The sequence below is a fragment of the Herpailurus yagouaroundi genome, unplaced genomic scaffold (assembly GCF_014898765.1).
Source record: "Herpailurus yagouaroundi ecotype Mexico unplaced genomic scaffold, PumYag 203, whole genome shotgun sequence".
In the NCBI taxonomy this organism is placed as follows: domain Eukaryota; kingdom Metazoa; phylum Chordata; class Mammalia; order Carnivora; family Felidae; genus Herpailurus; species Herpailurus yagouaroundi.
Genome location: NW_024412434.1, coordinates 9,569,232 through 9,595,411, shown reverse-complemented (window position 1 = coordinate 9,595,411; position 26,180 = coordinate 9,569,232). Strand labels below are relative to the sequence as shown.

The 26,180-nt window shown below is 40.3% G+C and overlaps 2 protein-coding genes and 1 pseudogene across 10 annotated transcripts in view; 2 read left to right on the top strand and 1 right to left on the bottom strand.

Moving 5' to 3' along the window:
- LOC121014687 (protein adenylyltransferase SelO-like) overlaps positions 1 to 18,998 on the bottom strand; it is a 36,036-nt gene extending 17,038 nt beyond the window's left edge. For both annotated transcript variants that reach the window (XM_040451145.1, XM_040451146.1), the window contains exons 1-12: positions 18,429 to 18,998; positions 14,636 to 14,754; positions 13,875 to 14,003; positions 10,209 to 10,273; positions 10,068 to 10,124; positions 9,878 to 9,976; positions 9,621 to 9,688; positions 7,764 to 7,851; positions 5,871 to 5,940; positions 4,492 to 4,564; positions 2,800 to 2,883; positions 1,975 to 2,104 (exon numbers count right to left, since the gene is read on the bottom strand). In XM_040451145.1, the coding sequence (XP_040307079.1) occupies positions 1,975 to 2,104; positions 2,800 to 2,883; positions 4,492 to 4,564; positions 5,871 to 5,940; positions 7,764 to 7,851; positions 9,621 to 9,688; positions 9,878 to 9,976; positions 10,068 to 10,124; positions 10,209 to 10,273; positions 13,875 to 14,003; positions 14,636 to 14,754; positions 18,429 to 18,675 (1,229 nt within the window). In that variant the 5' untranslated portion in view covers positions 18,676 to 18,998. The remainder of the gene's footprint in view (positions 1 to 1,974; positions 2,105 to 2,799; positions 2,884 to 4,491; positions 4,565 to 5,870; positions 5,941 to 7,763; positions 7,852 to 9,620; positions 9,689 to 9,877; positions 9,977 to 10,067; positions 10,125 to 10,208; positions 10,274 to 13,874; positions 14,004 to 14,635; positions 14,755 to 18,428) is intronic.
- Positions 18,999 to 19,032: 34 nt separating this feature from the next.
- PDSS1 (decaprenyl diphosphate synthase subunit 1) overlaps positions 19,033 to 26,180 on the top strand; it is a 42,661-nt gene continuing 35,513 nt past the window's right edge. For 5 of the 8 annotated variants that reach the window (XR_005783370.1, XR_005783368.1, XR_005783369.1 and 2 more), the window contains exons 1-3: positions 19,033 to 19,221; positions 23,261 to 23,325; positions 23,759 to 23,879. Coding sequence is in view for 4 of the 8 variants with exons in the window: in XM_040451167.1 (XP_040307101.1) it covers positions 19,093 to 19,221; positions 23,261 to 23,325; positions 23,759 to 23,879 (315 nt within the window). In the remaining 4 variants the exon portion in view is untranslated. Of the gene's footprint in view, positions 19,222 to 23,260; positions 23,326 to 23,758; positions 23,880 to 26,180 lie in introns of those variants that run through there. The other 3 variants (XM_040451168.1, XM_040451166.1, XM_040451169.1) reach the window with 3 other exon arrangements.
- On the top strand, positions 22,662 to 22,774 carry LOC121014929 (uncharacterized; annotated as a pseudogene).

Sequence of the window (26,180 nt, the reverse complement as noted above, 5' to 3'; positions counted from 1 at the left end):
TCAAACGGATCATTAACCCTTCCTTCCCCAAATAGGAGTAAGTGGAGAAAGAGAAGGACTGTGTACTCTAATGAAGACCCCCCCCCCCCCAACCACAATGAACCACTTTTAAGAGTATTCAAGCCCAAAGACTAAACCAGAGATAGATGTCAAAGGAAGATGGCAGTTCAAATGAATTTTTGGTGCCTGCCCCTCCCTGCTCTAATTCAGCCTCTCTCCCCTGGCTACAGAGTCTTGGGGCCTGGAGTGTCTGGGCAGGACTGCAGGCCCTCACTCGTGAGGTACAGCATGGCTGAGCAGAGCAGGCCCGACCTGTATATATGCTACTGGAAAGAGTTCGTGGGCTCCCTGGCTTCTTCGAGCCTGCAGGAAACCCGCTAAAACCTGTCTACCCCAGAAGGTGGGAGAATGCTGGCTTGGTGCTGAGGAGAGCTGGGAGCAGAGAAGCAGCCTACCAGAGGCCCAGTGGAAAGCTGAAAACTTGCCTGTGCGTACTCTGCTGGCACATGAAGGGTGTATCACCACATAACTGGAGCTGAGCCCCAACAGAGAGGCAAAGCGAAGTAACACAGTACCAAAGTGGGCTCGTACCCACAGGGAAGAAAAACGAAGGAACGACAGAACAGTTGGCCCTTAGTAAAATGGAACTGCTCTTGGAGACAGATAACAATATGAAAATAATAATAATAATTATAAGATACTTAACAAGAACAAACTATACCTTAGTAGGCATTCTAGAACTACAAAATATTGTTTCAGACTACAAAATTCAGTAGGTGAATTGAGAGAGAAGACAGATACTCCTGAGACTCGATTTTGTGGCCTAGAAAATCAACTAGAAGAAATACCACAAAATACTATGCAAAAATACAAAGAAATGGAAAGCATAAGTAAAAATAATAATAATAATAATAATAAAAGAATTGGGAATATATTGAGGATTCATACAAATAATGGAGTGTCAGAAGCACAAAAAGAAATGGATGGAAGAAAGTCAATACATAAACAACAGCAGAGATTTCTCTCACTGGGTATATAGTTACAGTCGGAGAAGCAGAACGCTTATTGGTGCTATAGAACAAGGGATTTATTTTTGGAATTTGACCTATGATTGTGGGAGCTGGTGAAGAATTATATGTAACACTGTTGCTTCTGTGTCTGGTTTTGGGGCTAAAAGCCAGCAGTGAAGACAAGACAGAAAATTGGATGTGAGGGGCACCTGGAAGGCCCTGTCAGTTAAGCATCCAACTTTGGCTCAGATCATGATCTCAGTTTGTGAGCCCGAGCCCTGCATTGGGCTCTGTGCTGACAGTGCAGAGCCTGCTTTGGATCCTCTGTCCCTCTCTCTCTGCCCCTCCCCTGCTCATGCACACACACACTCTCTCTCTGTCTGTCTATCTCAAAAATAAACATTAGGGGTGCCTGGGTGGCTCAGTCTGTTGAGTGTCTGACTCTTGGTTTTGGCTCAGGTCATGATACCACGTTTTATGGGTTTGAGCCCCGCATCAGGCTCCATGCTGACAGTGCAGAGCCTGCTTGGGATTCTGTCTTTCCCTCTCTCTCTGCCCCTCCCTGCTTGTTCTGTCACTCTCAAAATGAGCAAATAAATTTTAAAATAATTAAAATAATTTTTAATAAACATTAAAAAGCGTTTAATGTTTCTTATTTTTCAAAAAAAAATGATCATTTGGGGTGCCTGGGTGGCTCAATCAGTTAAGCCTCCGACTTTGGCTCAGGTCATGATCTCACAGTTCGTGAGTTCAAGGCCCGTGTCAGGCTCTGTGCTGACAGCTCAGAGCCTGGAGCCTGCTTCCGATTCTGTGTCTTCCTCTCTCTCTGCCCCTCCCCTGCTCATGCTCTGTCTCTCTCTCGCTCGCTCTCAAAAGTAAATAAACATTAAAAACAAATTTTAAAAAATCATTATACAAATATATTTTTACACAGATTTAATTAGTGGATTTAGGATTTACTCACAGCTGCCTTTGCCTAGGATCCAGTATTGGGTTTAAAGCTTGCAACAACTTGTTTAAATTAAATATCCCAATATTGGCCTGATTTCCTATTTTATATCTTCCTTCATCATCAGATGTGTTTGGGACAAAATCTGTTGAAAACAAAAAACACTAGCATTTTGTAGTGGGGATAATTGTCTCTAAGTTTATATTTACACTTAATAAATTTATATTTATTAGATGTATTTATATTTATTAAATCTTTGTCTATAAACATTTAACTCAAAAGTAACATAAACACTTACTACCCATACACATGAAATTCTTTTTAAATATGAATATGAATATTTGCCTAAAAGAGGCAAGTTCTAACCTGCAAGAATTTTCAGGGGATCACACATATACTTCAAACTCTACCTCAAGTCATGTCCTCCACCCTCCACGAAGCCCGCCTGGATCCCTCCTTGTAAGTATTGTGTTACTGTTACCTCCATTTTATAGGTTGGTAAAGTGCCAAGTTAAGTGACTTGTCCAAGGGCACAGAGCCGCTAAGGGTCAGATGCCCGAAGTCACACCCGCATTGGTCTCACATATGTTCCCCACTCCCCTCCCCGGCATCTTCTCTAATATGTCATTCTTTAAAGGGCACAGACCACAAAGGACTCATTTTTGAATCCTTATAGCCCCAGAAGATTAAGTACCACGTTTTATGAGTGAACCCAATTCTCTCTACCCCACCACTGTATTACCTATAACAGTTTATCTAAAATAAACCTGTGATAATTTTTTAGTGAAATAAGATATATGTGTGTAAACATATATATGTTTACATATAAATCACTCTTACCTGGATTATAGGCTTCCATAAAACCAAATGGACCATAGTCAATTGTAATGGATAACAAACTGAAGTTATCAGTATTACAAACACCTGAAACCACAACAAAAAGTTTCTGAAAACACGGTAATAAAACAATAAAGCATTTTTAAATGTATAAAATTATCCAGAATAGAAAAGGTAATGGAAATGCATTTGTTTTGGAAATGCGGCAAAATTAGATTATCAATTGAAAGTTTAACTGGTGATACCAAATAGCTTAATATATATTAAAACTATATTTTTAAATTAAATTTACCCTTTTGTTTTATACCCTACCCCCTGCAAAGATTTCAAACACTGCAGGAACAAAAGCCCCAAGAAATAAAAATTCTTCTTACTTATCCTCAATTTCTAGCATTTGTTTAAACAATCTATGTTACTTGGAATGGAATTGAGGCTAATAAAGGAATAAGATTAATTCATATTCAAAGGATGGGAAAAGGGAAAAACATGGCTATGCATTCCAGTAACAGTCACCAGCTGTGGGGAGAGAGTATGCCTCCCAGGCCGGTGAGGCCATGGCCGGGGTAGGAAGAAGCCGGGGAATGAATACACCAGCTTGTTACATACAGGATATTTGGCAACGGTGTCCAATATAGAGTTTCAGCTTTTCTCTGTTTACAAAACGTGAACTATACAGACTCTCTAACCCAGCCATTCCACTTTAGGGGTCTATCCTCAAAAAGTCACCTTCAAGGATACAAAGATACAGTTGCATGGTAGTCACTGCAGCAGAGTTCATAATAGCAAAAACTGTGAACCACCAACCCAACCCACCCAAGAGAGATACACGGAGTATGTGTGTGATAAGCTAAGCGGATTTCAAGAAGTTTTGCAATGTGGGAATTCCGTTTGGTATTTATCTAGACACATTAGTAAGTGTACGATTTGTTTTTCAGTTATTCTTAGTTCAGGCACATATTCCTCCCTATGCAACTTCACACACAAGATGGCTTCATACATACAAGCCAGGCCTGCTTTTTTCAAAGATTATGAATATCCTCCAAAACAGTCCAAAAGAATTGATAGGAAGTGGTTAACAATGATTGCCCTGGAAAATGGAATTCACACTCACTTCTGTATATTTTAAAGCATTTTTTTAATTTTATTCATTATTGAGAGACAGAGCATGAATGGGAAGGAGGCCAAGAGAGAGGGAGACACAGAATCTGAAGCAGGTTCCAGGCTCCACGCTGCCAACACAGAGCCTGACACGGGGCTTGAACCCACGAACCACGAGATCATGACCTGAGCCGAAGCCAGCCGCTTAACTGACTGAGCCATCCAGGCACCCCTCACTTCTGTATATTTTAAATTCTTTACCTTAAGCATGTAGTGCTTTTATACTTAAGATTTTTAAAACAGCTTTAAAGAGATCTAAATATAATACATGTAGCCACGAGGTTAAAAAGCTTTACAGGTAATAACATCCTCATCAAATTGAGGATGCCTACTCTATTTTGTGTATACTGTTCCCCTCAAAACCATTTCAAACATGAGAAAATTGTTTCTCTGTTGCTGAAAACAAATTCATAGGCTATAAATGTTAAGAAGCTCATCAGCAGGAATATTTTGAGGCACACAAAAAAGAAGTCTTCTGCTTCAACAAATTAACTCTACTTCCCCAACAGAAAAATGGCACATCAGTAGATAACTTACCATGAGCAAAACCAACAGACATCCACAAGGCAATGAGTTGTGCTGTCTCTGATACCACAACAGAGAAGAAATCCTAAAATAAAATTCAGAAATTTGTCAGATTTTTCAGGAATGCATACTCTTTTAGAATCTTCTGGTAAGTCACAAGGAGAACATGGAAAACATTCAGAGAGCCAAAACCTAACTAAAGAAATGGAAATTACTAGGTGTAAGAAAAACATGGAAGAATGTAGGGAATTAGCAAGAAATAATCTCTAATGGCTCAGACAAAGTATTATGGCCAGGCTTTCCCCACGTCCAGTAAGAACAGGGAAAGCATTAGAATTCAGCACAAGGGAGTTAAAAGTAAAGTGAGTTCTTAAACTTTGAAACAAATGGCCAACAAAAATAATGCCATTCCATTCTCTGTGACTGCTAAGAGGGTAAAAGAGGGTACAATGATCAAAATATTTCCACAAGAACAGAAAATTAGGGGTGCCTGGGTGGCTCAGTCGGTTAAGCATCTGACTCTCGGTTGAGACTCAAGTCATGGTCTCATGGTTCGTGAGTTTGAGCCCCACGTCATGTTCCGTACTGACAGCTCAGAGCCTGGAGCCCGCTTGGGATTCTGTGTCTCCCTTTCTCTCTGCTCTCCCCTGCTCACACTGTTTCTCAAAATAAATAAACAAAGAAAGAAAGAAAGAAAGAAAGAAAGAAAGAGAGAGAGAGAGAGAGAGAGAGAGAGAAAGAAAGAAAGAAAGAAAGAAAGAAAGAAAGAAAGAAAGAAAGAAAGAAAGAAAGAAAGAAAACAAAAGAAAAAAACACAGGTTTTCTTGTTATGGATTATGTGTATTTTGGAATGACTACTATAGAAATATCCATATATCTCACATGTGAGAAAAGAACACATAGGACCAAGTTACAAATGCTGCACAAAAAATAATGTCTAGAGTCAGGATGCAGTAGTATCTGTTCTTTTTCTCTAGATCCTTTCAAACAAATCCGCTTTTTTTTTTAATGTTTATTTATTTTTGAGAGAAAGAGACAGAGTGCAAGCAGGGGAGGAGCAGAGAGAGAGGGAGACACAGAACCCGAAGAAGGCTCCAGGCTCTGAGCTTTCAGCACAGAGCCCAACACGAGGCCAAACCCAAGAACCATGAGATCATGACCTGAGCCGAAGCTGGATACTCAACCGACTGAGCCACCCAGGTGTCCCACAAAACCACTTTCTTATCTGTGTCTTGTTTCTGAAGTGGTCCACCTTCTCTTCCTCTAACAAAATGTTCAGAGTGCTCTTTTTCCTTTCGTACCTTTAGTTCTTTAAGGTATAAGTTGTAACCGTTGACGTTGACAAGCAATGAGAGAAGACCGAATACCACCCTCTGTCTTTAAAAACTTACCACGTATCTGTTAGGTTCTGCGACCTCTACTGAGGGGAAATGCTCCCGTATGATGAAGTCTAATAATGTCCTGGGGAGAAGAAGGGGAGAGTATCGGCATGCCTCCGTATCAAACCATTAAATCCACCCTTGACATTCAGGAAGCCATTTGATTCAAGCTTAAATTTTTAAAAACTGAAATAAGATTTTACTCCCAAAACAGCCATAGAGAAATCTTTCCTCAACACCAGTTAAAACTGGAAATGTGCGGGGCGCCTGGGTGGCTCAGTCGGTTGAGCGTCCGACTTCAGCTCAGGTCATGATCTCGCTGTCTGTGAGTTCAAGCCCCGCGTCGGGCTCTGTGCTGACAGCTCAGAGCCTGGAGCCTGCTTCGGATTCTGTGTCTCCCTCTCTCTCTGACCCTCCCCCATTCATGCTCTGTCTCTCTCTGTCTCAAAAATAAATAAACATTAAAATAAAAAAAATACCACACAAATAATTTAAAAAAAAAAAAAAAAAAAAAAAACTGGAAATGTGTTTCTAAGATAGGATTAGATTCCATCTGATTATGTTACAGAGTCAGCTTAGTTCAGTACATACCCAGTGTACATGTCCTGCACCTGCTGTATGCTGCACCCTATGCAAATCCTGACAAGACCCAGACCCAGAATCCAAGCAGAAGTGAACGAAAAAACAAATGGGAAGTTAGAATTAATGCCCAGCGAGTATAGACAACTCTCTCAACAAGCAGGGATGACCACGAGCTCAGTAAACATTTGCTAACGTAAGAGACACAGACACCCTTCATGACCAATGTCATGACTTCTCTGTTTTGCTTATTCATTTCCCTCAATGTCTTTTCTCTCCATATTCTTGGTGGACCAGGTGGAATCTGGATTTATTAAGCTCATAACTACAATATAGGACCCACGTTCCTAATGATTCTAGTTTGCCTATGAGAATTTTTATGTTTTTAAAACTGTGTTATCTTAACAAAAGGAAACAGAATTCCTCTTAAAGGAAGAAATTTTTTTCTGAAAACGCATCTTGCTAAGTCTGCCGAAGGAAGATGAAATTTTGTAAGCACAGATATCACAGGCACCAAGATATCAGAAAATGCTGGAAGCTGTACTGCATGATGCAAGGGGAAGAATTGCTTTTGCTCTTTTGAAGCAATCCTCTGTCTCCCCTGCAGAAAAATCTTCACTAAGATGCACCTGTTCTTAAATGCTTTGTGTAAATTCTCCTGTTTGGTTCATTTTGTCCTATTTTTTTTTAATGTTTATTTATTTGTTGAGAGAGAAAGACAGAGTACAAGTGGGAGAGGAGCAGAGAGAGAGGGAGACACAGAATCTGAGGCAGGCTCCAGGCCCCAAGCTGTCAGTACAGAGCCTGACGCAGGGCTTGAACTCATGAACTGTGAGATCATGACCTGAGCCGAAGTCAGACCCTTAACCGACTAAACCACCTAAGCGCCCCTGTTTTTGTCCTATTGAAGGGGGTAAGTTTCAAGTCTGGGTCAACCCAGAGCAAAACAGGCATCTCACACATGTCAAAACCGTGGGAATCCCAGAAGTTATAAGGAGATCTTTCGAGCTCTGCAGGCTGCAGAAGTGGGGGGTTTGAGTCATTTCCACCTAGGTCTCTGAATGGCACAGACCCCCACAGTTGATAGTTGCATTTGAGATTAAAAATTCCTTGGGGAAAGGGTCTACTGTGTCTCACACTTCCTTTAGCTTCCTAGAAAACCCACGTGATATTAGGCACATAGCGTTAAAAATAATTATTTATTGAAATATTTGGTTTTACTTATAAGAAAACCAAAGATATTTTAGCTTCACAGCATGTATATAAGCATTTTTTAATTGTCTTCTGTCATTTAACAACAAAAAAAAAACCACCTCATTTTCTAACCTTAGTAAATCCAGTTCACCATAATGAGCCAAAATTTCTAATGATCCAATTCTAAACCATGATTTTGCAACACGCAGCACCACAGCACCTGAAAAACAAACATTTCAGCATAAGTTAAATTATGCAAATATAGCATAATATGGTTTTCTTAAAATTTAAATTATTTTATTTACTTTATTTTTATTTATTTATTTATTTGAATGAGAGAGAAAAAGACGGAGAGGGAGAGAAACTCAAGCAGACTCCATGCTCAGTGTGGAGTCTGACATGGGGTTCAATCCCACGACCCTGGGATCATGACCTGAGCTGAAATCAAGAGTCAAACATTTAAACAACTGAGCCAACCAGGTGCCTCCAAATTTAAATTATTTTAATAAAAAATAATACAGTAACTGAATTTATCAGAAAAAAACTAATTTATACCCTAGAAAGGATCAAGGGTTTTTCTCTATTTCTTTAAGCCTTGAATCAGAGTGTCAGTAGCCACAACACTTTCAGAAATACCAAGGCTCCAACCTCACCGAAGGCTGCTCAGTCAGGCTGCAAACGTGGGACTCCCAGTCTCCTCTGTTGTGACCTTTTCCCTGTAACTTATCCTGAAATAGGGAATCCGTGAATGCTTTCCGTGGCATAGTCCCTGCAAGTGCCTTCTATTGGTGTAACTAATTGAAAATTAACTTCAATAAATAAATGTTTATGTATGTTCTAACTTATGCATACACTAAAGAAATAAAGTGAGTCTATGCATTTTTGTGTTAGTGTTCACAGCCTTCTGTCCTGACTATAGTAGTAAAACAACTAATAAATAGAATTCACGGGGTTTTTTTTTTCCCCCACGAGGAATGCTGTACTTATGTGTGTTTAGATGTCAAGATGAAGTCTATCCCAGGCAACTAAACGTCCTGCTCTGCCAGGATCCAATACCACACCTGCTGCTCCCTCTTTCCCTACTCCATGGGCCCCTCCCCTTCTCCCCCTACTAAAGTCCTTCCTAATCTCAAAGATAAATAATCCTTCGTTCCTTTAAGCATGAAGACTTTCGGGGGATTGTTTTTTTATGAAAATCTTGTCAAAACATATCAGGCATGAAGTATTAAGAATATAGCGTGCACTTAGTGAATTGAGAACATCAGTAAAAATCCTGCTCTGTTATATGGTCACGTCCACAGGACCCGAGAGAGCATGTAGGGCTGTCAGCAGCTCTCAATAACTCTGTTGTTTAAGTTGTTAAATAAGTTTATTATTAGGGCACCTGCTGGTTTAGTCAGTACAGCATGTGACTCTTGATCTCAGGGTAGTGAGGTCAAGCTCCACGTGGGGCATAGAGCTTACTTAAAAAATAAGCAAACAACAAAGAAATAAAATGTATTCCTTACTGATTTTCAATTCTCCTCCCTGCCCAGAGATTCAGGGTCAAGTTTCTCTCACTGCTTCCCTTTCCACACTTCTCACCTCTTCCTAATTTTTTTATTTCTGACCTACTAAAGGCTGAGGAAAAAGCTAGTGGAACCGACTGGAAGTGAGCATGAAGTAAGAGCAATGAGGCTGTGAGGAAAGGTCTAAGGGTCTCTCCTCAGAAGGGAGCGTATGAACTTTGGCGCCCTGGCTTTGTAACACTTTGCTGGCCGTCCATAACCATTTTTGTTCACTTCCCAGATGTTTGCTCTTTGAAACCAAAGGGCTACGCACATAAGGATGTGAGAAAGGATATTCTATGGTAACATCATAAAGCGGCAATTACATCTTGAAGAACCACGGGCCATCTTTTAAGAAGACCCGACACGGAGCTGTCCAGTATCGGTTACTCTTTAAGAACTTAGGCTAATTGTATGTAAGTCTCCTAAAAACCATTGTTACCTCGTTCTTTCACAATGTTTCCATTGTAGAACTGATCTCTCCATACTTCATCGTCACTTACAACCAGACTGAAACATAAGAGAATCCAACAATTAAAGTTAGCACTTAGCTGCTGGCAAGCCACCAAGAAGTACCTAAAACCATCAGAAACACTGAGAAATCATGCTACCAGAGATTTGTCTGCTCACTTTACTGATACATGTCGGGAGATAACGTGATCCAGTCCTGAAAGTTAGCTTTGAGGAAAAAGGATTTACCTTGCAACTCTGCTGGTTGGAATTCTGAGAGAGTGCATAGCCTCACTGCATAAAAATTCTCTCACTGAGGAACGAAGTACAGCTCTGCCATCACCATTTCTCAGGGAAATAAGACAAAAAAGATATTCAGTTGTAATTAAGACAAGACCAATTTTTATTTAGATGACTAAAAAAAAATATCAAACTGTACCGGGAATATGGGGTCTTTCCTGAGCCTTTTAATTGGAGCTCCCACTTTTCACCCTGCCTTCAACAACAAAGAAATCTAAGTATTAGAAGATTCATGTTAATATTCAGCAGAAAAGCTACTACACCAGAAAACATGTGGTACCTGTTCATGTAAGTTCCAAGAAGATGGGCTCTTCCATCCCCAAGCTGACCTGCCCAGATCCCAAACTAAAGGAGAAAAAGGGAAATTATTCATGCTTATTAGCCCTTAAAGCTTTCATAGTAATTTTACAGCCAAAGTTTTTTTGTCAAAATTGAGAATGGGTTGGGGTGCCCGGGTGGCTCAGTCGTTTAGGTGTCCGACTTTTGGCTCAGGTCATGATCTTGAGGTTCATGAGTTCGAGCCCCACATCAGGCTCTGTGCTGACAGCTCAGAGACTGGAGCCTGCTTTGGATTCTTTATCTTCCCTCTCTCTTTGACCCTCCACCGCTTGCATTCTGTCTCTGTCTCAAAAATAAACATTACAAAAATTGAGGGATGTCTGAGTGGCTTAGTTGGTTGAGCATCCAACTTTGGCTCAGGTCATGATCTTGCAGTGCATGGGTTCAAGCCCCATGTCAGGCTCTGTGCTGACAGCTGAGAGACTGGAGCCTGCTTTGGATTCTGTGTCTCCCTCTCTCTCTGTCCCTCCCCTGTTTGCTCTATCTCAAAAATAAATAAACATTAAATTTTTTTAATTGTTTCTGATGGTTTTAGGTACTTTAGGTACATTTTTGAGAATTTTTTAAATTGAGAATGGCATTTTTAGGATTATAATAATCAACAACTTGAATAAAGGTGAAGATGAAATTCAATCAATAAAACATAAGTGAAATTTATTTTAAGAATATAAATTTAAGACATATAATTAACTTCATCATCTTACAGCTGAGCTCAAGCTTGTTGGGTGTAGAATACTTAGAACTGATCTATTGATCTATTTAATTCCAGAATATGAACTAGGAACAATTTATTCATAGAAGGTTTGCCAATATTATATGCATGCAGTGTGAAATCAGGAACATACTTGTAACTCAAAAAATTGCTTTTGAACTTGCATGATTGACTGTTTCCAAATTTTTCTGTTTGCAGTTGCCCAACTCCCAGTTATGCCACTTACTACCTATGGAAATTTGAGTGACTTAATCCCACTGAGGCTGACCTTTCATTTCTGTAAAATGAGATAACCCTTGCCAGGTGTAAGAATGAATGCTAAGAAATGCTTTGTACTATATGCAAGTGCTCCTAAGTTGGTAATTATTTTTACTGCTAACAGTGATTTGCTAACTTGGACAGGACTCCGTTTTCTACATGCATGTCACTTCCACCAGAAAGTGGTCTCTGCCTTTCTGGGACTAGGAAGGTGGTTCTGTGAATTCCCATAACTCCTATACTTACCCCTTTCATGTTTTGTTGATGTTCTATAATTGGATGTTATAGAATTTGTTTCTTTATCTGTCCCCTCCCCTAGAGTATTAACAATCTGAACAAAGGGGACAGGTCTCATTCACCATTATAGCTCCTGGCACATAAACGGAGTTCTATAAACAGCTGTGAAATATTTAAACTATGTTTATAGTATTTAAGGGGCGCCTGGGTGGCGCAGTCGGTTAAGCTTCCGACTTCAGCCAGGTCACGATCTCACCGTCTGTGAGTTCGAGCCCCGCGTCGGGCTCTGGGCTGATGGCTCAGAGCCTGGAGCCTGTTTCTGATTCTGTGTCTCCCTCTCTCTCTGCCCCTCCCCCATTCATGCTCTGTCTCTCTCTGTCCCAAAAATAAATAAACGTTGAAAAAAAAAATTTTTTTTAAACTATGTTTATAGTTTTGAGAGAAAAACATGAAATTGAGAAAAATCTACCTGGTATTTTTTCATCTTAACCAGGAACAGATCACCATTAGTTTCAGCTACATAATACCTCTAAGAGCACAAATCTGAGAGGTGCTTCGGCAATTTCTAAAATTGACAATACATTAGGTATATGCCACACCGTGAAAAGGAAGTAGAAAGAATGGTGAATCCAGAGCCAGGAGTGAAGTCAGGGGAAATAAGAAGGTAATTCTCTGTTAATAAAAGAGAAACCATTTATTGTTCAAAAGGACAAAGCTGTCCTTATAAATATTTGTAATTTCAAATTATAAAGAGAGAAGAGATGAAATGTGAAACTGATAAAAGATTCATCTAACTTACTATGTTACAAAGTAAACCTACAAAAAAATACAGCTTAACAAAACTCTGCAGGGCTTAAGGTTTGCATTCATACTTTAACAGTACACGTGAGTACTGGTACAAAATGCTAATAAATTTAACCTATATGGGGAATGACTTTTTGAACCACGGGATCCCTATATTTGGGAGCTAAACAAAACAAAACAAAACAAAACAAAACAAAACAAAACAAAACCATAAGGATCATATAGTCCAGAAGTTTCTAAATTGAGAAACATAGTTCAGCAAAATGTTAATAATTATTCCTTAAGAACAGCACACAATAAAACCCTGCAGTCAAGTATGTTTGAAAAATGGAGTGTTAAAGTAAGTGGATTTCTTTGCCACAGCACTTCTCACAACTCCTGGAATGGTATTGGTCAACCCTTGCACATTACAGATCAACACACTGAGGTTCAAGTTTGTCACAGATGACCCTTAAAGTCTTTCTCAATTCTAATTAGTGGTCTATGTCACTTTGCTTCTCAAGCTTGTGTTAGCTTAGCTTCTATGATGCTTTTGCTTCTTAGGACACTGAGGAATGAAAGCAACAAAAATCTGAAAGGAATTACCTGCCCCCAAGAGACCAGAGCCTGATACTATCATTATTATAATAGGTATCATGGAAGCACTTTTCATGTTTCCTAACTTAATCCTTACTCCCACCCTATTACACTTTGTTACCGTTCCTAAAAATTATTCCAGAGTAAACCAGCCTCGGTACAGTCAGAGTGTTAAATTAAAAAAAAAAATTTAACGTTTATTTATTTTTGAGAGAGTCTTTAACGTTTATTTATTTTTGAGAGAGGAGTCGGTGCAAGCAGGGGAGGGACAGAGAAAGAGGGAGACACAGAATCTAAAGCAGGCTCCAGGCTCTGAGCTGTCAGCACAGAGCCCGAGGCAGGGCTCAAACCCATGATCATGACCTGAGCTGAAGTCAGACACTTAACCGGCTAAGCCACCCAGGCCCCCACCCCCCCAGAGTGTTAAATTAATCTTATCTGGTTCACAGGAAAGTCACAGCAAGTTCAACAATTAGTCCTGTGTTCCTTCTTTTTTTTTTAATTAGTCAGATACCACCACACCCTGAACTTGCTTCAATATCTTATTTCTAGAAGGCACATTCTTAATTGCTTCAACATACATAATACCCCCAATTAGTCCTAGTTAAATTCTAGCAGCTTCTAGCAGTTCTAAAACTTTGTTGTACAGCTGTCCTGGCAAAACTATAATCTCTTTATCCTTCTGAGATTTTATATTGACTTTTTGTGCTACTTTACCTAAATCTCTTGCCAAAACTTCACCAAATGAGTTACCTAGCGATAATTCACAGAAATTTTATATTGGTGCTGCCCCGGTTTTCTCAATTCCATCAAAGAAACTTGGGTTTTATTTTTAACACGGCAAGAAATCACATCAGCTAATTATGAGCATCTTAGGATGACACATTCTTCTAGAAACACCTTGTTGACATCTCAATACACTAACAAAGGAATCAATGCAAAGTAACTTCATTAATGGGACAGCATTTCCACCAACTGTTTATATTTACATAAGGGAAGTAATGCAGATGCTACTCCTACCTGGTGGCCACCATATCTGTGAGCCAATGGAATGGATCCAGATACTATCTTTTCACCACTCACAAGCTGGATAAAATCATCTGTTTCTGAGACAGATAAATCAAGGTCCAAAATATCTTCTAGAACTTCCTGAGGCAGGAAAAAACAAGAAAACAAACAAACAAAAAAAGCCTTACAAACTTAAGTAATCCTTTAAGAATTTTTAACAAAGGAGACTTGATGGAAGAAAGAAAATTAAAAGAAGCTCTTCCAAAAGTACATTAATATTTTTTCATGAGAGATGGATCGTACTTTATATGATTATTTACGCTATTTAGGAAAATTAGTTCTTAGTTTAAAATGTTTTATGTATTTCTTGTGATGCATGGTAAAACAATATTTTTCCTAGTTCATATTCTTTAAAGGAACTAGAAAAAAAGAAAATGTCTTATTTCTATTCCCCAATTCAATTCTATCATGAGAGAACAATTTAGAATCTATTATTAGAGCCCATTTTTAAGAATTTAACTTACTTACCCCCCTTCTTCCAAAAAAGTATATTTTCCTGTAAGATAACTTTAAGATGAAATGGAGTACTAGCTCCAGGAATCAATAGCAAAAAGTGATTTCTAAGAATGACATACTCCAAGGGTGTGTGAATTTTAAACACAAAGATAGGCATTTATCACCTAACAATTCAACTCTAAAAAGTATGAACATCTTTTTAGACAAAATTTACAGTGAATTAAGTATCTGTGTTGTGAAAAAAAATCAAGCCTAACCTTTGAAACTGCTACAAGACGTACTCTTGATTTCAAAGGAGTAGGGACGGCAATTGAAAAAATACAGTTTTTCACTTTACGAACATAATTTTCTTTAACAGGATCAACTGGCAACACAGCTGATTAAAAAAAAAAAAACACAAAAAAACTCAGTGTTCTCATTTATTGCAAACATAGCATTAATATTCCTTAGAAGGGCTACGGTTCTTCAGGAAAATTAATTTATACCGCTATTTTCTTCCCACTTGGGTTAAAGCCTATTCTATCATTTTCAGCCATAGCTATCCAATATTCATCTAATACAGTAGATGGAACCACCCAAGAAGATGGGAGATGGAAAAAGTTTAAACCAAGACACATACCCTGTCTTCAAGGATTTTCATTTATAGGAGACCAACAGGATGCACAACATATTTATAAATAAGAATGTATAAATAAAGCGGAGGTGAGCTGCATTACAATTTTGCAATTATAGTAACAGCCAATTCAATGGAATCCAACCAAAAAATATTAGGCAGTTAATCACATTCTTTCTGTCCTTCAGAAAATCGTAATTACTGAAGGAAACAGATATGCACATAAATTCTAATACCAGGCAACAGATGTTTTACTAAATGTATAAAACATGTAGTAAAGCACATCTACCTTATTTTAAAAGCTGTACAAAAAAAGAGAGCTTTGAACATGCCTTAGATACTGAACATATTTTATTTTACATTCAATTTTTAAAATCTTAATGTTTTCTTAAAACCAACCAGTTAAAACAAAAAAACAAACAGAAGACGGTAGGTGTACTACTAAAATTACAAAACAAGGGGACACAAAATTTTGTTTCTGGATAGAGACATTATCAAGATGTCAGTGTAGGGGCGCCTGGGTGGCTCAGTCGGTTAAGCGGCGGACTTCAGCTCAGGTCATGATCTCTCGGTCTGTGAGTTCGAGCCCCGCGTCGGGCTCTGTGCTGACAGCTCAGAGCCTGGAGCCTGTTTCAGATTCTGTGTCTCCCTCTCTCTGACCCTCCCCCGTTCATGCTCTGTCTCTCTCTGTCTCAAAAATAAATAAATGTTAAAAAAAATTAAAAAAAAAAAAAAAAGATGTCAGTGTAGTCAAATTATTTAATAAACATATGGATATCCAGCCAAAATCCCAGTAGAGCTTTTCCGAAGAAACAGATCATCTTAAGTGTAAATCTTGAAAAATAAAAATTATATTTTAGGGAGAAATGGGAGTTTTCCTATCATATTATAAATTATAAGAACACAATTAGCTGGGGCACCTGGGTGGCTCAGTCGGTTAAGCATCCGACTCTTGATTTTGGCTCAGGTCATGATCCCAGGGTCGTGGGGATTGACCCAGGTGGAGCTCTGCTCTAAGTGTGGAGCCTGCTTAAGATTCCCTTTGCTCCTGTCCCCCACTTGCTCTAAATAAATAAATTAATTAATTAATTAAATAAATAAATAAATAAATAAATAAATAAATAAATAAATGGTTAAGACAGATGCAAAGACCAAAGGGACTCAGTGAAAAGTAAAGAAACAGTCCAAAGTAATGTTAAGAATGCTCTATATAATTAAAATGATATTTGTAATCAGTAGAGAAAGGTGGCATTGGGACAATCAGTTCAACTGTTTGGCATAACTTTTATTTGTCCCACTCAAGCCTAGGTGAACCAAATGGCAAGTTGTAACAGAAATAAGAGTGATCATCTATCTTTCCCATAGGAGTATAAAAAGAGGCAAATGTGGACCAGATTTAACCTTTACACTTTCCCCTAAATACATGGTAAAGAAGGCACATCATGGGGAACAAATGGGTAGCCAACCAAAAAACAAATGATTTCAGCATTGCCACAGAAAACCTGACAATATGATTAAAAGTAGAAGATCCAACAATGTATTTGAGTCTCTTTTAAGAGATCCACTGTGTGGAAATAGACTAAAGTATAATTTATGCATTTTTTATGATGCCCTAACATTTTAATAGAGCACAGGCTATATATACTGTTCATTAATACTCATGATTTTGTACTGACTGATTCACATTTTGGTACGGTAGTTGATTAGTCAGTCATATGTGATCATTGGTCAGGAAAAAAAAGAGGCCAGCTGCTTCAGAGGCACCCAACCCTTCCTTACCTTTGCTACACTTTACCCAAATAATCAGTCATACACTACAAACCCAAGAGAAAATTCCAAATGTATATTAAGTCTCTATCTTAACATCTCAGAGATTTCAATAATTCCAAAATTAAATTCTTTAGAATTCAGTTTAGCCTAAGAATATGAAATCCACAAAAACCGCTAACCTTTCAGCGCAACTATGTTTGAACTTCTTCTCTCAGTAAATGTTCTTACCACAGTCACCTTGATAATTGATCATTTATCTAATAACATCAGGATGAGATGTTTTCATGCAGTATTATGAATCAAGACACAGTTAAGATGTACATAGTATTATGTATACAGTCTCTCCTTGGCTGTATAACACCTGGTCCTACCATAGATAATGTTTTGAACAGTATCATCACTGTGGAAAGAAAATGTCTTAAAGTATAGTCAACTTTCCAACATTGAAAAAATAACTTCAAAAATGCTTTCAATTACATACTTGCTCCACTTATATGTCAGTACTGGTTATTTCATTCCTAGAAGTGCAGTCAAAACAACCCAAGTTGTTCCTAGCCTGTGCACAAGAGTCGGCTCTTTGGCAGTTCCTTACACAGCTCGGTGGTTTTAACTTCCTATACACATGTTTAGCCTAGTTGGGTCAAAAGAACTACTTGTATTCTGCATGTCCTATCGATGGGTTATTCTTCATCAAAAGTTTAGCTATCCAGAACGTGGGAAACCTTCACAAATTTCACCTGCGTCCCCAACTTAGCCTTGCATAAGGCTATATACTTAGCCATAAAATTTCTTTTTTAAAGAGCCAGGTATTTTGTTTTAACCTGGAAAACAATCTCCAAATGAAAATGGCCTGACAGAATGGTGTAGTGCTGTATCTGGGAGCTTGGCAAGACATGTAACTCTTCCATGTTTCCCTGTGTGTGAAAAAGGGCAAATGATAGTATCTAAGTAGTAGCATTGTTGTAAATAATTTATTGCTACACTTTACCATGGCAAATTGTACCTGTTGAATATTTAATATACAGAGCTATATCAAGATAAGCCACAGATGTGTATCAACAACCTTTATTTGTAAAGCACCTCACATTATTTTTTACATACTACTTTTCAAGATTGGGGGAAAAATCATAAAATTGGCTTATTTAAATAAGCCTTATTTTATGCTTTTATTCAGTAAAAAATAACTTTGAATATAAATATAAAAATAATGTGCTCAGCTATACCACGGGCACTTTCACTTTTTAAATGCAAAAAGCATGGTTCAAAAGAACAGGAAAAAAAAAATCAGAGAATTGCAGTTGCCTATTTTGCTGGTCTGTTTCCCCATAACGGTGAATTTTTTGAAGACAGATGTTCCATTCTGTATCCAAAATGCCTACACTTTCTCTCATTGGCCCTATTTGTGTCGTGTTGAATGACTGCAGCACGGATTTGATGTAAGTGCGTTCTCTCATTATCATGAGAGAAGTAGATCTGGCTATAGAATTAAGGAAAGGTCTTTCTAACTCACATCAGGTACTAATCCTGTACATTCTCCGGTATCTCCCACACTGGCAAGTTACATCCAACATTACCAAATACTAAGCAATTTCACACAGCTCAGTACACCCACGGGTGGGACTCCTACCCAGTTATGAGCAACACCGCCAAACTATGCCACCATATACCTAAAAGGTTCTCAGAGGACAGAGTCCAAAAGTCGAGAGACAAGGCTAACTTAGCTTCTGTCTCACAATAGCCCAGCTCGTGTTTCGACTTGTTTCTGGAAAGAAGCAAGAGGTGGGCACTTCCCTCGAGGTCAGGTAGCAATAGGCAGCAGACAACGCTGGGGCAGGTCACGCCAAAGAGAAGCAGCCGTGGAAACGCGAGACCCCGGATCAGACAGCAAAACGGGAATCTGATTCTTTGAGTCATAGCTCTGTCTAAATACGCGGAACAAGAGTCTGGCGCACGGTGGCAATTGTTAACAGCCGGTTCCCCAAAGATCCTTTTTTTTTTTTTTTGGCTATGTCTGATGGGAGCTCCTAGCTCCCCGGAGGGTGGGCAGGAGTTCGGGAGAAACTGCTCGTCCAGGTGAAATATCCCGCTTAGTTACGGGGACCGGCAAGGGGCCACCCCCGCAAGTTTAGGGCAGGGGTGGCGCCTAAGGTTCCGCGTGGCCCTTCCGGGGAAGCGCCGGTGGCGCTAGCCCCGCTCTGGAACCAGCTGCTGCAGCCTGGGGCGAGGTAGAAGCACTTCCTGTGCCAAGTTTCCGGCTCCGGGTCCCGGGGGGAAGACCGCCCGGCCATAGGCGGAGCCAGCGTTCCACCGCGGCTTTCAGACTCGGACCTCATGGCTTCGTGCCGGTGGCCCTGGCGGCGCTGCTGCTCCTGGAGGCCGGCTGCCCGGAGCCCCGGGCCCGGCTCCCCGGGCCGCACGGGGCCCCCCGGGCCGCCCGCCGCTGCCGACGACGGCGTGCAGGTGAGGAGGCCCTGAGGCGGGCGCGGCGGCGGGGCGCAGAGGTCACCGCGCCAATGACAGCCGCACGGATGAAGGAATGGGGACGGGCGGCACGTGCACCGGGGCAGGGGGAGGCTGCGCTGCAATGGGGACCCGGGGCTGGATGGGCCCGAGCCCCGCCGGGGGATGTGGAGGGGTGGGTGCCGGGCGTATGCCTGATGTTGGGGCGCCCTGCGCGAGTCTGCAAAGCGTGGTCCTGGGGACCCAGGCGCTTTGGGGTTTGGGGAAATAGCGGTGGATGAGGAGCCGGGTCTCAGGGAAAGTGGAGGGAGAGCAGCCAGGTTGTCTCCTTGCGTGTGGACCTAGTGCAGCCTGGAGACCGAATGCAGCTGTTTCCTTTCGATTTACACCCAGGGCTTCCGGAGGAGCGCTCTTAATTAGGACTTAAGAGCAAAAGGTGCTCTGAGCGCTCTGGGATCCAGGGCATCCAGGTGGGCTCGGAATAGGCGGAAGAGGCTTCGTGTAGGGCTGATGCTCAGAGTGGACCGGATTTCAGTCCTACGGTAGTTGCTTCCCGGCCCGGGAGAGCCTACCTGGACGGGGTAGAAGGTCACAGCAAGGAGAAGAGGCCTGAGCATGTCACAAGTAGAGAAACGTTGAACTTTGATTTAATGTGACTTCTTGAAGTAGAGTAAGAATCTCAGCACTAACCATGACTGCTTGACTCTCCGCCCTGCAGCCCTTGGGCCCAGTCAGTTTTCTCCCTTTGCGGCCAGTTTAGCCCCTGTAAATTGACATGTTCTGTGGCTTCATTAGTCTTTCCTGCACTGATTGACTCCACGTGCCATGGGTAGGCCCATATTGTTTAGAGAAGCTGAGCAAAATCTATATACTCACTGTCCTTTTTAGAGACTTCTCCAGTCACACAGTAATTATTATGTTTTCCTTTCATCCGCAAGGCTCGTTTTTAAAAAGTTTATTGAATTTAGGACTTTTCTGTTTTGGTTGGTTTTGGGACACTTCATATTCCCATGTACCCTTCAGACACCATGTACCTATATGAAATATGTAGCATTTATAAATGTCTGCTCTGTACCAAGGTGGATACATGTCACAACTTACCCAGAATGGACATTTGGGGAGAGAATAGCAACTGGGCCCACAGACCGACAGTAAAAAGAGAATATGGGAAATGAAAGTCTCCGGGCTTTGCTAGGACCCATTTCAGTACAGTCCTAGCCAGACTTCAAATACTTACAGTGTCACAGATGAAGGCATTATTGGGAGAGATGTTGGCACCCACCATCTGATAGCACTGGATGCTTCTTTTCTTTGACACTCCTTTTTATTGATTTATTTACACTCTAGTATAATTAACAGTGTTACATGAGTTTCAGATGTGCAGTATAGTGATTTGACTGTTCTATACATTACTCAGTGCTCATCAAGAGAAATGTTACTGTTGATCATCACCCTTCACCTATCTCACCCACCCCCCCACCCACCTGCCTTCTGGTAACCAGCAGTTTGTTCTCTGTAGTTAAGAGCCTGTTTTTTGGTTTGTCTCTTTTTTTCTTTGTTCATTTGTTTTGTTTCTTAAATTCCACGTGCAATCCTTTGCTATTTGTCTTTGTCTGACTGACTTGTTTCGGTTAGAAAGTCAGCATTACCCTCTCTAGCTCCATCCATGTTGTTATAAACGGCAAGATTTCATTCTTTTTAATGGATAATATTCCATTGTATATGTACCACAGCATTTTTATCCATTCATCCATCAATGAACACTTGAGGTGCTTCCATATTTTGGCTATTGTGAATAATACTGCAATAAACATAGGGGTGCATATACCATTTCGAATTAGCATTTATTTTCATATTTTTTGGGTAAATACCCAGTGATGGAATTACTGGATCATATGGGAATTCTGTGTAATTTTTAGGGGGACCTCTGTGCTGTCTTCCATGGTGGCTGCACCAGTTTGAATTCCCACCAACAGTGCACAAGCTTTCCTTTGGAAAACATGGCTCCATCTTAAAGCAGAAGATACCTTGACTGAGTAGACATTAAATACTGTAGATACTATAGATATGCAAAGACTGTATTAAATGTGTACAGTGTGTTAGGCTCTGAGCTAAGACCTTTACGCAACTTCTCCGAATTAATTGTAGCATCTCTCTGTGAGTAGGTATTAGCAGAAAGATGTCACAAGGTAACATGGCCAGGAAATGTTGGGATTTGAACCAAGATCCATCTTCCAAAGACCATGGTTTTAATAACTATTAGGCTGCCTAGTGGTTCAGAGCACTCCATATTAGCTGTGTAATTTTAACTCTTTGCCCCAGGTTAGATTAGGTCTCAAACTGAGTATTGTAATGAAATACTGAATTTGTATGAATTAATTACAAAGGCTGAAACAAGCAGGTTAAATGTCATATAATGGTAAAATCAAAAGATCACCTCGCTTTCTTGTGACATCATAAATGTTCTTATTGGTCTAATGAATGTATAATGCTATTGTGGAACGACTAGAACTCAGCCAGTCTTCCTTGGCGACTGCCTGCCTGGCAGAGTCCACCTTTATTGTCATTTTAATATGTGTAAAGCAATATGTGTTCACTAGGAAAAAGTCAGAAAATATAAAAGCAAAAAAGGAATAAAACAAAAAACTCCCACAATCCTATTTATTCAGAAATTACTATGTTTAATACCCTGGTTTATACACTTTTAAACCCCATTGTGTATCTTATTTGTGCATGCACGTATGTAAAAATTTTTGTTGCGATCACATAATACATATGGTTTTGTAGATGCTCTTTCCTTTTGATATATTGTTAACATATCTGTATATCAGTTTTTCAGGCTTGACTTCTGAACTTCAAGTTCCCCAGCTCTATAAAAGCAAGTACTTGTGAGGGTCATAGTGTAAAAGCACTTTGTAAGACTTTATTGCAAGTAGAGTGGATTAGTTTTATATTTCTTGCGCTAAATTTGTCCTTTTTGTCAAAATAGTTACTTTAAATACAGAGCCCTTACCACATTAAATCGGTAAATCAGTAATTTTTTTTTTTTTTTTTTTTTTAAATAAACTCTGCACCCAAGGTGTGGCTCCAGCTCACTCTCAGGACTCTTGATCTCAGGATCCTGAGATCAAGAGTCACATGTTCTATTGGCTGAGCCAGCCAAGTACCCCAGTATATTAGTAATTTTTGAAATGACTGTGTCCCTGAATTCTTTAAGATCGTCAGTTTGTATCTTTGGGTCCCCCATGCCTGTTATAGTTCCTGGCCCATAATAGTGCTCAGTAATCATTGGAACTAACATTTGTTGTCACCACCCCTAAATCTCTTTGTAGTCTTCTGTTCTTGATCTCTAAGTTAATATTTTCAAAATGTACCACTGAACTCATTTTTTAACATTGCTGATCAGGCAGTACTATTTCCCAGCATGTTTCCCAGTGTTCGTGCTCACTTCGGCAGCACATACACTAAAACTGGAAGGATGCAGAGAAGATTAGCACTAGCACGGCCCCTGCACAGGGGTGACATGCAAATTCGTGAAGTGTTTCATATTTTTAAAAAATAATAGTAAAATAAAATAAGCAGTGTTCGTTTAGCAATGGAAATTTCCTTCCTCAACATTGAAATCTTTTTCCCTTTCACCATCCAGGCTGATGCTTGGGGGAGCTTGATTATTCTTTGTTTTAAACTGGTTGAAGAATATAAATCTTTACTATTCTCTGACCAATCTTAGTTAAATGGAAGGAAATTGTTTTAAAACTACTTTTCAGATCTGAAAGGATAGATAGGAATATAGAAACTAGCTTTCTTTGGAGAAAGGGATAGATTATAGATGTGTTCTTTTCTTATATATTCCGTAATGACAAATACTGCTTTTGTAATAAGGTAATTTTATTATCATTTTTCTGAAGTTTGCAATCTACCTACAAGGGACAACTAAAGACTATATTTATTATGAACTATGGAGGTTTTATTTATCTGGCATTATAAACAATTTTTGCATGAATATTCTTATAGGTTTCTTAATGCTTTTATTTTGTAGATGTCCTACTTTAATCTTGTGAAGAGTTTAACATCTGCTTTTTCAAATAGGTATAGTATGTCACGGTAAGTTTATAATCTGTATTACAACCACTAAAGTTATTAGCCATATTGCCAGTAAATTTCTGTTCTAAACTGTGGGGGGCTACTCCAACAAATTGAATATTTTGTCTCACTACGTGCCACGGTATCACTCTGTGTGACCTCTGCCTTTTCAAAAAAATGGGAGTATAATAAAATTTAAACTCAGAATACAATAAACTAGTTTAGTATTTGATTTTGTGGGTTCTCGAGTTCCTGATTATAAAAATAAGCTATTTATGTATTGTTGAGCAAGAACAGAATTCTGTGTGTTCTAAATTGTAATGACCATTCATGCTTAATTTCCAGCAAGTATATGTATATGAATATGTGTATATAATTCTTACTTAAAAATGAAATTATCTCACTTAATAGAATGGCACTCAGTCTTATGTTGTGTGCTTTGTGCTTGTCCCAGGTTCCATCACACAACGTCAGCAGCGTGCTGTTGTAGTAAAACACGGAGTGGTGAGAAATACATCGATCCTTTCAAACTCGGTTGGAGAGACTTGAAAGATCTGTATGAAGACATTAGAAAGGTAAGAGAGCTTTGATAGTACTGTCAGTAATGTTGATTTCTTAGAATTGTGTACACTGTCATTGCAAACTTGATTCATGAGTGTCAAGTTTCAAATGTTTCTTGGGCAACATAGGGGGGCGGTATGGAGGGTACAGTACATGTCCCCATCCAGAGTGGCATTATCACAGAGCTGGGGAACTGAAAAAACCGGTACTTACCCTCCCTTATTCCTTCACCTGCTCCAGGCATATTGAAGTGCTTGAAGATCAGTGCCAGACTGCCCCCAAATGGGGCTTTATGTATTAAATGCTTTTATCCATAAAACTTTTGGTGGATTCTCAGATGCTGCCCAGAAATATTCATGTGTCCCTCATCAGCTTCCTTCCCTTTCAGGGTCCTCCACTTTCCTCCTCAAACCCTTAACTCACTCTCCTGTTCTCATAGCAACGGCCACTTCCTATTTAATAGACTGAGGGGAGGCCTTTAGGAGTCACTCTCTGGACACCTGCTTTGTTACCATTTACGTACCCATCTGCATGCTTTCGTCCCACCTCAGTGAAGTAAATGTTCCCTCCCTTTCCAGGAGGAAAGGCCTTTCCAGGCCTCCCTTTGCCTCCAGCTTAGTCCCGTGCCCTTTGCCTCCTCGGTGCCTTAGGAACTAGTCCCGCCATTGCCTGTTCCCTCTCCTTTCTCTGCAGGCTCTCCCTCTTCACCTCTCTCACAGCCAATGTTGGTGTTCAGTTTGTTCATCCTTTAAAGCGCCATCCCTTGAGCCTTGTTCCCCCTTCCCTTCCAGTACGGTATTCCCTGCCTCTTTCTTTTGGCCCTTTCAAGTTTCCTCCAGCGTCCCTCTGCAGCTTCCTTTCCAGGCTCCCCTCTAAAACTGCCTTTGCCAGCCCGTAGCTTCCGTAGCACCTTCTGCTAAATCCAGTGGACACTTGGTTTTTATCTCCTGTGACTTTATTGAACATTGGACACTGTTGACCACTCCCAACAACGTGGAACACTTCCCAAATAATATGTCTGTTCCAGGTTGAATTGTCTCTCTTAAAACCACGCATCTAACTACTCCCTAGTCAGCTCCATGGAATGTCCATGACTGTCTCAAGTGTAACCTATCTGAAACTCTGCTTTCCCTTCCTAATTGTTTTTTCTTGTTTTTCCTGTTCATTGAAGGTGCCGCCTGGGAACCCCAGGCAGGATCCTGGAATTGTTCCTCTTCTCCTTTCACGTCCTCCTTGTCTGTTTCTTGCCTTCCATCCCCACAGTCTAGGCCAGGCCACTGCTGCTTCTGTGGCCCTGTCACTGTTGCTCTCCTGCCTCCCCCTCCCCAGCCAGCAGGGCCCCCTTTGTGCTCCCAGAGGAGCTGCGCTTACCTTCAGAGCAGCACCCATCACACTGTGTATTGTAATTATCGTTGTACCTCTCACCCTCTAGACTGAGCTCCTTATAGGACTCATTTTACTTTGCAATCTCTGCGTTTATTACTGTGTTTGGTACTAAAGTCGCTATCTTAGTTAAAGCCTGTCCCACTGTACTGTGTTCACCTGAGCCTGGCTGATGGTCCTCTGGGTCCATTCTTAGCTCCCATTTCTTTGGGGATATAAGCTGTGGTTCATCATAGCAAGTCCGTGAGAGGCAGGTACAGTAAACACATGTCCATCCATCGCCTGGAAGCCTCTCCCTTCTCTTCATGAATCAAAATCCTTCTTGTTCTTTAGTCCCAGATCAAAGCTTATACCCTCCATTAAATAGTTGGTTCCCTAGCCCATGCTGATTTTTCCCTTCTCTGAACTTTTACTGCATTTGATTTAATTTACATTTATTTTTTTTTTAATTTTTTTTAATCTTACTTTTGAGAGAGAGAGAGAGAAGACAGAGTCAGAGGGTGAGCAGGGGAGGGGCAGAGAGAGAGAGAGAGAGAGAGAGAGAAATACAGAATCTGAAGTAGGCTCCAGGCTCTGAGCTGTCAGCACAGAGCCTGATGTGGGGCTTGAACTCACAAACTGCAAGTTCATGACTTGAGCCGAAGTCGGACGATTAATCGACTGAGCTACCCAGGCACCCCTTACTACATTTAATTTAATTATGTCATCACCCAAGTTACCATTCTGAACATTTTATTTTTTTTTTTTCAACGTTTATTTATTTTTGGGACAGAGAGAGACAGAGCATGAACGGGGGAGGGGCAGAGAGAGAGGGAGACACAGAATCGGAAACAGGCTCCAGGCTCCGAGCCATCAGCCCAGAGCCTGACGCGGGGCTCGAACTCATGGACCGCGAGATCGTGACCTGGCTGAAGTCGGACGCTTAACTGACT